The sequence below is a fragment of the Microcaecilia unicolor genome, chromosome 3 (genome assembly GCF_901765095.1).
Source record: "Microcaecilia unicolor chromosome 3, aMicUni1.1, whole genome shotgun sequence".
Taxonomy (NCBI): domain Eukaryota; kingdom Metazoa; phylum Chordata; class Amphibia; order Gymnophiona; family Siphonopidae; genus Microcaecilia; species Microcaecilia unicolor.
Genome location: NC_044033.1, coordinates 5,715,538 through 5,728,510, shown reverse-complemented (window position 1 = coordinate 5,728,510; position 12,973 = coordinate 5,715,538). Strand labels below are relative to the sequence as shown.

Genomic DNA, 12,973 nt, shown 5'->3' with positions numbered 1-12,973 from the left:
TTGAGGCACACCACAAGAGAGTGGAAATGAGTGGGGAAGAGAGCCATGGTAGAAGACTTGGAAACACCGATTGGAGAAATAGGAACGGAACAGTTAAAACTGAACCTCTCAAGCCAGAGTCATAGAGTCAAGACAGTAGCAGAGAGTGGTCAATTGAGTCAAATACTGATGTAAGATCAAGCTGAATCAAAGGATACTTCTAGAAGAGTGAAGATGGCAAACTAAATCATTAAGCAACAGGAGGAAAAGAATGGTTTTGCTGCTGTGGCCTTCACAAAATCCCGGCTGGCAAGGGTGAAAGAGGTTATCATACCAGAATTTCTAAACTTATTGGAGCATACAAATGGGCCTAAAATTTGAAAAGGAAGAACAGTCTGCATTTGATTTTTTTGATGCAGGGATGAATAATGGATTTTTTTCCAAGATAAAGGCATACCACCTTCATCCAGGCTGGAGGTAATAAATATCAAGAAAATCAGGGCTAAGGAGGACCACAATTCTTTAATGAACTAAATAGCTTCCTTAAAGCTCTGAAAACATACCTCTTTAGTTGTTGTGATGTAATTAGTTATGGGTTCTCGTGGTAGGCCTTGTTAAACACCTTCTATTCAGATTGTCTTACTCTACTACACCTTGACCAGATCCTCTTGCTCTCTCTAATTTGTCTGTAACACCAATTATATTATTGACCCTGTTATGGTGAAGCCATAACAGACCTTTGTACACCACATTGAGCCTGCAAATAGGTGGGAAAATGTGGGTTTCATGGATGATATGAGCTTACCCATGGCAATGAATTACAAAGGTTGGAATTTGCTAAACGTAGTTAATAGAGCTGGAGAAGAAGCAGCCAACAGGCTGAGGGGGGGGGGGGGGGGGGGGGGGGGGGCGAAAAGGGCGTGGGTAGCGAGAGTGGAAGTAATTTGCAGAGGGCAAATCTTACAGAGAAGGAAGGTAGCAAATGTGTCTAGGTGATATGAAGGAAGAGTATAAACTTGAGAGTCAGTGCCACAAAACATATTCACCAAGGAAAAGAGTTGATGTGGATAGTTGCCGAAAGAAAGAATTTGATTATAGAAATAAGAGGATTTAGTACGCCAAATAAAAGCTCTATACTTAGACTGGGCAGAGCGATATGAAGACATAGCTAAGATTTCTTCATGGAAATGATTCCTTGATGGCATCAGAATCTCTAAGTACCTGGGGAGTTCAGGAAAAATGATCGTCTTCACTCTCCACACTCCCACTTTGAGACTGGAGAATTCCAGCATATTCTGGCTGGATCTTGCACTTCAGGGTTAATCAGGGCCCAGAGAATTAGCACTGAGTGGTTTCTGGTCAATGGCACTGCAGGTTACTCTCCCCCAGGGATTTGTTCTTTACCTCAGGAAAGGTAAACTAAGAAGTAAACAGGTCTCTGTTACTGATATAATGCAGAGGTCAGACACCACCTGCCAGCCAGCCAAACAAGGAAAACTCACTGAAAGAGAAAATGTCATAAAAATAAGTAGTACAAATCAAAAGCATGAAAATCCCCTGTTCTGCCACAATACCAAAATAGTAAAACAGATTTCGTGGAGGAGTAGCCTAGTGGTTAGTGCAGTGGACTTTGATCCTGGGGAACTGCGTTCGATTCCCACTGCAGCTCCTTGTGACTCTGGCCAAGTCACTTAACCCTCCATTGCCCCTGGTACAAAATAAGTACCTGAATATATGTAAAACACTTTGAATGTAGTAGCAAAAAAAAAAAAAACACCCCATTTTCCTTATCCTAGAAATAAGCAGTGGATTTTCCCAAGTCCATCTTCAATAATGGCTAATGGACTTTTCTTTTAGTAAATTATCCAAACATTTTTAAAACCCTGCTAAGCTAACAATAGATCCACAATCACCCGTTCCACTGCACTCAGGTTTTTGTAGACCTCTATCGTATCTCCCCTTAAGCTATCTTCACCCTTCTCTGGACCTTTTCTAATTCCATTATCTCTTTCGTGAGATGCATTGAGGTCTCAGCGTGGAGCAATGCAGAGGTATTTATGATATGTTGTGTTTTATTCTGTGTTCTTTTCCTAATATTCTGTTTGCTTTTTTGACTGCCGCCATACACTGAGCAGAAGATTCCAATGTGTTGTCCACAATGATACCTAGGAACTAGGAACTCTGAACACTGATTTTTGAACAAACCTTTGCACAGATTGAGATTTAAAAAGTATTGCAGTGATCAAGAACTTACATCTGTCTATAACATCAAGAAGGAACAAACTCCATCTAAGCTAAGTAGCTGATATGCATTTTTTAACATAGTATCAGCTTCTTTGGATAAATTATTTTGCTATTTTCTTTAGTGCTACGATTAGGATGGAGGCAGGGTGTGCAATGATATAAGTGCGGTGTTTATACACATTTTGAACCTCCAGGTCACTGTTTATACACCGAAAAAACTGAGCACAAACTAATATTATATATAAGTATATTTCTGCATATTTTACACATTTATTTTTTCTTTTTGTGATATCAATATATCTTTACTTTGGTTTCTGTTAACAGTATATCAGTTAAAATTTAATACCAAGAAGTGCAAAGTGATGCACTTGGGGTGCAGAAACCCAAAAGAGAAATACTGAATAGGAGGGGAGAGATTAGTAAGTTCAAGTCAGGAGAGAGACTTTGGGGTGTTAGTGTCAGAGGATCTGAAGGTGAAGAAACAATGTGACAAGGCGACGGCCGTGGCCAGAAAGATGCTAGGCTGCACTGAGAGGGGTATAACCAGCAGAAGAAAGGAGGTGTTGATGCCCCTCTACAAGTCGTTGGTGAGGCCCCACTTGGAGTATTGTGCTCAGTTTTGGAAGCCGTATCTCGCTAAAGACATAACAAGACTGGAAGCGGTGCAAAGAAAAGCTACAAAAATGGTATGGGATTTGCGTTGCAAACTGTACGAGGAGAGACTTGCTGACTTGAACATGTATACCCTGGAGGAAAGGAGAAACAAGGGTGATATGATACAGACGTTCAAATATTTGAAAGGTATTAATCCGCAAACGAACCTTTTCCGGAGACAGGAAGGGGGTAGAACTAGAGGACATGAATTGAGGTTGAAGGGGGGCAGACTGAGGAGTAATGTCAGGAAGTATTTTTTCACGGAGAGGGTGGTGGATATGTGGAATGCCCTCCCGCGGGAGGTGGTGGAGATGAAAACGGTAATGGAACTCAAACATACGTGTGATAAACACAAAGGAATCCTGTTTTGAAGAAATGGATCCTCGGAATCTTAGCAGAGATTAGGTGGCGACACTGGTAATTGGGAAACAAAACTAGTGCTGGGCAGACTTCTACGGTCTGCGCCCTGATCGTGACAGAACAGATATGGATGGGCTTGAGTTTAAATTTTAAGGGGCTTCGACATTAGCTTCAGAACTTTTAGTACAAGAACAGTGCTGGGCAGACTTCTACGGTCTGTGCCCTGAGAATGGCAAGGACAAATTAACTCGGGTATAAAGTATCACATACCGTGTAAAATGAGTTTATCTTGTCGGGCAGACTGGATGGACCGTTCAGGTCTTTATCTGCCGTCATTTACTATGTTACTATTTGTTAGTATGTTACTCTTTGGGGTTCTACATGGAATGTTGCTACTAACTGGGATTCCGGAATCTTGTAACTCTTTAGGATTCCAGAATCTTCAGAACTTTTAGTACAAGAACAGTGCTGGGCAGACTTCTACGGTCTGTGCCCTGAGAATGGCAAGGACAAATCAACTCGGGTATAAAGTATCACATACCGTGTAAAATGAGTTTATCTTGTCGGGCAGACTGGATGGACCGTTCAGGTCTTTATCTGCCGTCATTTACTAAGGTAGGTGAATGAAATGAGAGACAGTATGAAGAATGAAATATGAAACAGTTAAGTACAGTACAGTATAGTGTTGATTATTCAGCCTTCACTAATCCAAACATTCGACATATCCGACAGACCCCCACCCCCAGTGACGTCATCGCACTGCTGTTAAGGGCGCAGGTTCTCCTCCTGTTTTCCAGCTTTGAATGCAGCTGGATCAGTGTTGTTAATGAATACTGTATTTTAAATACAGATACCCTATGCCTGTTGTTCTTTATTGATAAAGTATGTCTGCCGTGCATTTTTTAAGGGGTTACCATTGTTTTCCATATTATCTGACTTTTCACTTACCTGACAATGGCTCAGCCCTCTTTACGTCGGATAATCGATACTGAACCTTATTACTATACCACTTTTGCATCAATTTATCATCTTGCTTTTTCGTTATGTCTCTTCAATTTCATTTCCAACCTCTATATCATGACATCTCTTATATCGTAAGAGAAATACTTACAGCATCTTGATGCATTTAGATCAAAGATGACGTGGAGGGGCATTTTCGATAGAATGTCTAAATCAGAATTCGGACGTTTTGCACAAAACATCCAAATTCTAAACAGGAAAGAAAGTCATTTTCAAAAAAAAGACAGACTTCTATCTTTTGTTTTCGAAAATACTATGGACGTTTTTGTTTTTGGGCCATTTTTGAAAAAAAAAAAAAAAAAAAATGTCCAAGTGTATAACACACGAAATCAAGCCATTGGGATGTAGGGAGAGCCAGCATTTTTAGTAGACTGGTCCCCCTGACATCCAAGGACAGCAATAGGGCACCCCTAGGAGGCACTGCAGTGGACTTCATAAACTGCTCCCAGGTACACATCCGACCATTGCTCCCTTACCTTGTGTGCTGAGCGCCCCCCCCCCAAACCCACTACCCCCAACTGTACACCACTATCATAGCCCTTACGGGTGAAGGGGGCACCTATATGTGGGTACAGTGGGTTTCTGATGAGTTCTGGAGGGCTCACAGTTTCATCCACAAGTGTAACAGGTAGTGGGGGTATGGGCCTGGGTCCACCTGTCCGAAGTGCACTGCACCTACTACTAAACTACTCCAGGGACCTGCATGCTGCTGTCATGGACCTGAGTATGACATCTGACGCTGGCAAGTAATGTTCTTCAACACACTTTTGGGGTTAGTGACCACTGGGGGAGTAAGGGGAGGTTATCCCTGATTCCTTCCAGTGGCCATCTGGTCATTTGGGGCACCTTTTTGTGCCTTATTCCTAATAAAAACAGGTCTAGCTCAAAACGTCTAAGTTTTAGTCCTGGACGTTTTTGTTTTGTTTCATTATGGCTGAAAGACATCCAAGTCTTAGGAACGCCCAAGTCCCGCCCTTGAACACGTCTAAAAGGAGGTTTCGAAAATACTGATTTGGACGTTTTTGTGAGTTAAACGTCCAAATGCAGACTTATGTCACTTTTTGGACGTTTTTCTCTTTTGAAAATGAGCCCCACAGTAACATAGTAAAGTATGGCAGATGATCAGAACGTTCCATCCAATCTGTCCAGCAAGGTGTTCAGAGTGTAACTGACAGCATGCTGAAAGCACAATAATTTCTCCGATGTTTTTCATTCCATGCAGGTTCCCCCATTTATCCATGTATTTTTTGAATTCGGTTACCATTTTGGTCCTCACCACCACCTCCCTCCGGGAGGGAATTTCAGCAGCCTAGCATCTCTCTGGTTTCAGCCACCACTTTGATCTGCTACCCTGAAAATCCTCAGACACCATTAGATCAGGGTCTCTCCCCTCCTACTGCATAAAGCCTCTTAGGAATCAAGGTGGAAAAAGGGGTAACGCTATACAACTGGGGTGCATAAATCCTAACTGCCAAGCAGCTGACTTTTGCAAACTGTGCTGTACAATAGCTTTACAGTATATCAGCCAGTTGTGATAAATGGTTAGGGAATCTGAAAAGTCCTGCTGGTTTTTGTTAGGAAAACAAAAACAATAACAAAAAAGACAACTGCAGAACACAGAAAATGAACTTACCCTGTGAAACTTCACCACAGAGGAAGGGCAAAACATAAAAGAAAGAGAGAAAACACGTCTTTAGAAAGCAATTGAAGACAATCACTTGAAAACACATCTTTAGACATCTTTAGGTGGTAGAGATGAAAATTTTAATGGAATTTAAAAATGTGTGGGACAAACACAAAGGAATCCTATTTAGAAGGATTGGATCCAAAGAAGCTTAGGGGAGATTACACATTAATTGATTTGATTACTTTATTTTTTGTCTATTAGATTGTAAGCTCTTTGAACAGGGACTGTCTTTCTTCTATGTTTGTGCAGCGCTGCGTACGCCTTGTAGCGCTATAGAAATGCTAAATAGTAGTAGTAGTAGATTAGGTAGGAAAACCGATGCTGGGCAGATTTCTACGAACTGTGACCTGACTGAGGCTGCAGAGTCTTGGATGGGCTGGATTGGAGCTTTTCAGGGACTACGACAACAACTTTAGACATTTTAGAACAAGGATAGCGCTGGGCAGACTTCTACGGTCTATGCCCTAAAAAAAGGCAAAGATAAATCAAGATCAGATATACATATGGTGTATCACTTCGTACCATGTGTAATGAGTTTATCTTGTTGGGCTGACTGGATGGACCATACTGGTTTTTATCTGCCTCCATCTACTAAGTTACTTTGTAAAACAGAGCTATAGAAAGGACTGGTGGAAGGATGCTAGGTGTCCTAGGTGAAGCTTCAGTCTTCTGCCCCACCCCTCCAATTAATTCTAAGGCCTCCAGGAACCGTTCCCCCCCCCCCCCCCCCCAAGATGTTGATAATTAAACTCAAGCCAAACAGAGAGGGTAATCAGCATACATAGGAAGTACACAAACAAAAAAAAGCACCACTGGGCTTTCAAGACTGAAACAACAGGAGTATTTTATTGATAAATGACCCGTCATGGACCGTGTTTCGGCGTCAAATGACACCTGACTCAGGGGTCGAGGTTCGGCTGTAAGAAATGTTAAATTTGTGTCTATCCGATACCTCCGAAGAATGGGGTTGGGAAAAAAATCTCTTGAAAACTACTACTACTTAACATTTCCAGAGCGCTACTAGGGTTACGCAGCGCTGTACAGTTTAACAAAGAAGGACCGTCCCTGCTCGAAGGAGCTTACAATCTAAAGGATGAAATGTCAAGTTGGGGCAGTCAAGAAACCAAAACCAAATGAGGCTGTCAGAACGTACAGCCACAATGTAGGTAAATTCCTGTATCTGCCTCGTCCTCTTGCTTCCATTCTGTTTCCATATAGGAATCTTTTGTGTTTATCCCACTCACATACATCACACTTTCAAACGGAGAAATGATGGCTTACCTGCTAGTGTTCTCTATTTTAGTCTAACAAAACCAGTCTAGGACACATGGATTTGGTACGTCGGCCCCCAGATAGAGACAGAGAAAAAGTAGTTCTACAAGATTTGCCCTTCAAGGCACTGTGTGGCCATGGAATGCTCAGTATTTCAAATAATAAATGGAAAAAAAAAAAAGAAGACGACTGACCCCAAAGCACAACACAAGGACAAAGAAAAACAATTGGGGGAGACCACTATAACAAATCTGTAACACTGTCAAAATGATGAAACAACGTGTAGAAATCCGATCATTTAGGTGTCAAAAAAGACATCATTTAGTCTTCATAAACCATCTTAATTTCTACGTGTTGTTGTTTCAACATTTTGACGGTGTTACAGCTTCAGATTATAGGGTCACTTATTGGCTGATATCCCTGTATCCTTGATGCTGCCAAGTTGATATGGAACAGAAGACAAAATGCCTTTTAATCTCCCTTGAGAAAGACGGAGGACAAAACGGGTCCCCTTCGGAAGTAACAAGATCGGGAGGACAGCGGCTGCATTTCATAAACAAGTGGCCATATTTAGATTTTTTTGTGGCATTATGTTATTGGGACTTTTGCTAGATGATTTTTTTTTGAGCAAAGAAAAAAAAAAAAAGAAAATTAAAAACATTCACTTAATTTTCAATTCCCACTGCAGATCCTTGTGACTCTGGGCAAGTCACTTAACCCTCCATTGCCCCTGGTACCTGAATATATGGAAACCGCTTTGAATGTAGTTTCAAAAACCTCAGAAAGGCAGTATATCAAGTCCCAGTTCCCTTTCCCTATTTGAGATTCTACATGGAATGTTACTACTATTGGAGATTGGTTGGTGGTTGGGAGGCGAGGATAGTGGTGGGCAGACTTATACAGTCTGTGTCAGAGCCGGTGGTGGGAGACAGGGCTGGTGGTTGGGAGGTGGGGGTAGTGCTGGGCAGACTTATACAGTCTGTGCCCTGAAAAAGACAGGTACAAATCAAGGTAAGGTATACACATACGAGTTTATCTTGTTGGGCAGACTGGATGGACCGTGCAGGTCTTTTTCTGCAGTCATCTACTATGTTACTATCCAGCTCATAATCGAAAGTGATCGCCGGCCATTTCCCAACACAAATCGGGAGATGGCCGGCGATCTGGGAAAAGTGGCGAAATCGGTATAATCGAAAGCTTTTTTTTTTTTTTTTTTTTACAACATCGCCACTTTCCCGTTGCCTCGCAGGTGAAAGTTGAAAGAGGCGTGTCGGCGGTGAAGCGAAGGCGGGACATGGGCGTGGCTACCAGATAGTCAGCTTTCGCCGATAATGGAAAAAGAAATACGGCGTTAAGCAGTATTTCGCCGGGTTTACTTGGTCCTTTTATTTTCATGACCAAGCCTCAAAAAGGTGCCTAAACTGACCACATGACCACCGGAAGGAAGCGGAGATGACCTCCCCGTACTCCCCCAGTGGTCACTAACCCCCTCCCACCAAAAAAACCCCACTTTAAACACTTTTTTTCCCAGCCTGTATGCCAGCCTCAAATGCCGTACCCACCTCCATGACAGCAGAATGTGTTCTGTCCTCCGACAGCCTTTTCCTGCTTGTGATGTGGCTCTGGGGTGAGTGTGACACCTTTTCTGTTATTTGCACTGCAGAGTCACACCAGCAATGCATTGTGGTGGGTGTAGGTATTGGTAGTTGGTACTTCCCTGGTGCTTTCCCCCTGCTTACTGGGTCAGAGTGTGCCCTGTTTTGTTTCCAGTTGTAGTCCATGCGGTAGTGGCCATTTTTGTAAGCCAGTTTTAGTTCCCTTTCCTGTGTTACCCACGTTAGAGAACGTAGTTCTTACCTTGAATGGTGCTGAAAGACGGCATTGTACACCACTGTGCCAGCTCTGACCTACTGCTAATCTTAGTACCAGTGGACTCTTTGCCAGTGGGGCACAACCTCTGATCTGCAGTTAACTGTGAGTAAACGTGCTTATTTCAAGAAAGGACTTTTTCAGAGAGATTAGTCTTCAGGTGTGAACTGGTGTGCGAAAGTTATACAGCAGCAATAAGTCCTAGAGGCTGTATGCAGGTCCCTGGAGCAGTTTTAGTGGGTGCAGTACATTTATGGGTAGTGGGTTTTGGGGCGGGGGGGTTGGGGGGGCTCAGCTCCCAAAGTAAGGGAGCTATGCACGTGGGAGCTTTTCTGAAGTCCACCGCAGTGGCCCCTAGGGAGCCCGGTTAGTGTCCTGCCATGTCAGGGGGGCCAGTGCACTAAAAATGCTGGCTCCTCCCACAGCCAAATGCCTTGGATTTGGCCGGGGTTTGAGATGGCCAACATAACTTTCCATTATTGCTAAAAAAAACGAAGCGCCCATCTCAAACCCCGGTCAAATCCAAGGCATTTGGCTGGCCGGAACCGTATTAACGAAACAAAAGATGGCCAGCCATCTTTTTGAAAATACGGGTCTGGCCAGCTGTTTGCGGCACCGCCAAAATATATCACCGGCCATGTATTTCGCCGGCGCCGTTCGATTATTCCCCTCTATGTTACATGGAATGTTGCTACTATTTGAGATTCTGTTGCTACTATTTGAGATTCTACATGGAATGTTGCTACTATTTGAGATTCTACATGGAATGTTAATGTTGCTATTCCACTAGCAACATTCCATGTAGAAGGCTGCCCTTGCAGATCAGCAACGCGGCCGCGCAAGCTTCTGTTTTTGCGAGTCTGACGTCCTGCACACACATGCTGTCTCTCTCACACACACACTGTTTGTCTGTCATACCCACACTCATGTGGATATTACTGGAAGAAAGGACCGATTCAGAGCACCCATACATTGCCACTCTCACATATCTATCACAATCCATCTCTGTGTCACACACACACACTCTCTCTCTCACACAGTCACTCTCACACACACTCTCTCAAACACACTGCACATGGGAAGACAGTTGCTGCACATGGTGGTACAACACGGCAACAGATGATTTACAAATTTAACAATTATTCCTTCTCATTATAGTACTTTAACAACTGTATGGTTACCAAAAAAAAAAAAAAACCTTGCTAGCGCCCGTTTCCTTTAAAACAGAAACGGGCCTTTTTTACTAGTTAAATTATAAAATGCATTGGAAATGTAAGACATGTATCTCTCATATATAAGTACATAAGTATTGCCATACTGGGAAAGACCAAAGCTCCATCAAGCCCAGCATCCTGTTTCCAACAGTGGCCAATCCAGGTCACAATATATCTGGCAAGATCCCCAAAAAGTACAACACATTTTATACTGCTTATCCCAGAAATAGTGGATTTTCCCCCAAGTCCATTCAATAATGGTCTATGGACTTTTCCTTTAGGAAGCAGTCCAAACCTTTTTAAAACTCTGCTAAGCTAACCACCTTTACCACATTTTCTGGCAAGGAATTCCAGAGTTGAATTACACGTTGAGAGAAGAAACATTTTCTACGATTTGTTTTAAATTTACTACATTGTAGCTTCATCGCATGCCCCCTAGTCCTAGTATTTTTGGAAAGCGTAACCAGACGCTTCACATCTACCCATTCAACTCCACTCATTATTTTATAGACCTCTATCATATCTCCCCTCAGCCGCCTTTTCTCCAAGCTGAAGAGCCCTAGCCGCTTTAGCCTTTCCTCATAGGGAAGTCACCCCATCCCCTTTATCATTTCCATCGCCCTTCTCTGCACCTTTTCTAATTCCACTATATCTTTTTTTGAGATGCGGCGACCAGAATTGAACACAATATTCGAGGTGCGGTCGCACCATGGAGCGATACAAAGGCATTATAACATCCTCATTTTTGTTTTCCATTCCTTTCCTAATAATACCTAAAATTCTATTTGCTTTCTTAGCCGCAGCACCACACTGAGCAGAAGGTTTCAACGTATCATCGACGACGACACCTAGATCCCTTTCTTGGTCCGTGACTCCTAACGTGGAACATTGCATGACGTAGCTATAATTCGGGTTCCTCTTTCCCAAATGCATCACTCTCCAGATGGGCAGTATCAGCAGAGTCTTGCAAATTCTCCTCCTTGGAAATTGCTCTGCCTTGTTGCAAACAAAGAAGGGAGGCTCTGGAAACATAGGTAGTTGGAAATAGCTGCTGAAACTCAAGGCTGAAATATCAAAGGCTTGCTTAAGCAAGGTGTCTAGTTTGTGATCCTGCAAGTCTTCAAGGCTGAGATGCCTTCCACAGCTGTCACCAATGTATCCACAGAGCTGCTTCAATTTCTTCTTATGCTGAGGTAACAATGAATAGAGCTGGCCATGGTCCTGTCCACCTTCAGACCAGACTCAGGAGCATCTTAGTCCTCAGACACACTTCAGGAGCATCTTACTGCTCAGACACAAAAGGTCTGTATAGTTTCATGAACTGGAAACATTTTGGAAAGTTTCTTTAATCCTACTAGGATGGGATCGCCAGCTTTAGGAGTATCTTGGCTTGAGATAAGGAGGTATCCAGAGTTTCCAGGTTTTTAGGAATTAGCACTGGAAGCTCATCCCTTTGGAAAAGATGGACAACATAGGAGTCATCCTCCTTTCTGCAGGGAGTTCGCCATCCTGGAATTGTTCTATCCTCCCTATCCAAAGGTGGAGGAACCGAGGTAAAAACTGATTGTTCAGATGCAGAAAGAAGATTTCCCACCTATGGGGATTGGGTACCTCTTAATAAATATGGCTCATGTAGCGCAGAATAGGAGCCCGAGAAAACTGCAGAAAAGGCAACAAGAAACCTTTAATACAGTTCCAGCCGGTTCATCTGGAGTCTGACAGCTTGAAGGATATGATTAACAGAGACCCTGCAGAGGCAGTGTCTTAGCCTCTGCAGGGTCTCTGTAAAATGGTGGTTCCTCCTGCATCTGCTGCAATAGTAATGCATGCCTACAGAGAGTCAAATTGCAATGTGTCTCCCTGTCCCCAGAGATAATTATTTTCCTTTTAGTTAGGCTGCCACCATGATGCAGGCATATTGGAGAAGAACTGTTACATGAAAAAACAGTCCCCCAACAGAGCCCTTCTGCCCCTGAACTGTGAGCAGCGTTTAATGTGCTGTGTCAAGGCTTAGCAGGTAGGCCAAAATTCTCTGCTTCATCTCTCCTGGACAGAGCCACAAGTATGAAGTGCTGACTGTACAAAACAAAAAACAAAAAAAAAACCCCGACTGTTAAACCAAGGGGAAATCCTCTCTGAGACCTCAGATAAGAGCAACAAAAAAAATACATTTTACCAGGAAGGAGAGAACATTCAAAAGGCTCTGGTTTTTAAAAGAATACCAAGCTCAGATGGATTGTGAAGAGGAAGGAGGGGACAGAGAGGGATCTCAGACTCCTCTGAGCTAGCCACTTAAACCCATGTTCAAAGTCTAAAGCTTCCCTGCTCAGCTGATATCAGGTCCTCTGACCTGGTCTAGGAGTCATGTCCGCATGTCACTATCTGCTGGAGACAGAGACATATTGAGCATTCCATGGCTGCCCAGTGCCCTTGAAGGGCAAATCACACAGAACTACTTAAGTTTTCTCTGTCTCCATCTGCTGGTCAACAGGCACAACTCACATGTCCTGGATTGGTCTGATATGAATGCTAAGGAAATAAAACTTTTTAAAATAGCTATACCTTATCTATATATCTCACATACATACATACAAGGAATGTCCAAAGCCATTTACTTGGGTAAAAAAGGTATTTGAAAATTAGCCACCTTCCTTGTGGATAAACGTATGTGTCC

General features: G+C 43.0%; 1 protein-coding gene across 3 annotated transcripts in view; it reads right to left on the bottom strand.

Moving 5' to 3' along the window:
- Positions 1-12,973, bottom strand: part of STUM (stum, mechanosensory transduction mediator homolog) — a 112,898-nt gene that overhangs the window by 28,120 nt on the left and 71,805 nt on the right. For 2 of the 3 annotated variants that reach the window (XM_030194597.1, XM_030194596.1), the window contains exon 3: positions 5,891-5,899. The exons of the other annotated variant lie outside the window; for it this stretch is intronic. In XM_030194597.1, the coding sequence (XP_030050457.1) occupies positions 5,891-5,899 (9 nt within the window). The remainder of the gene's footprint in view (positions 1-5,890; positions 5,900-12,973) is intronic. 3 annotated transcript variants of the gene reach the window in all.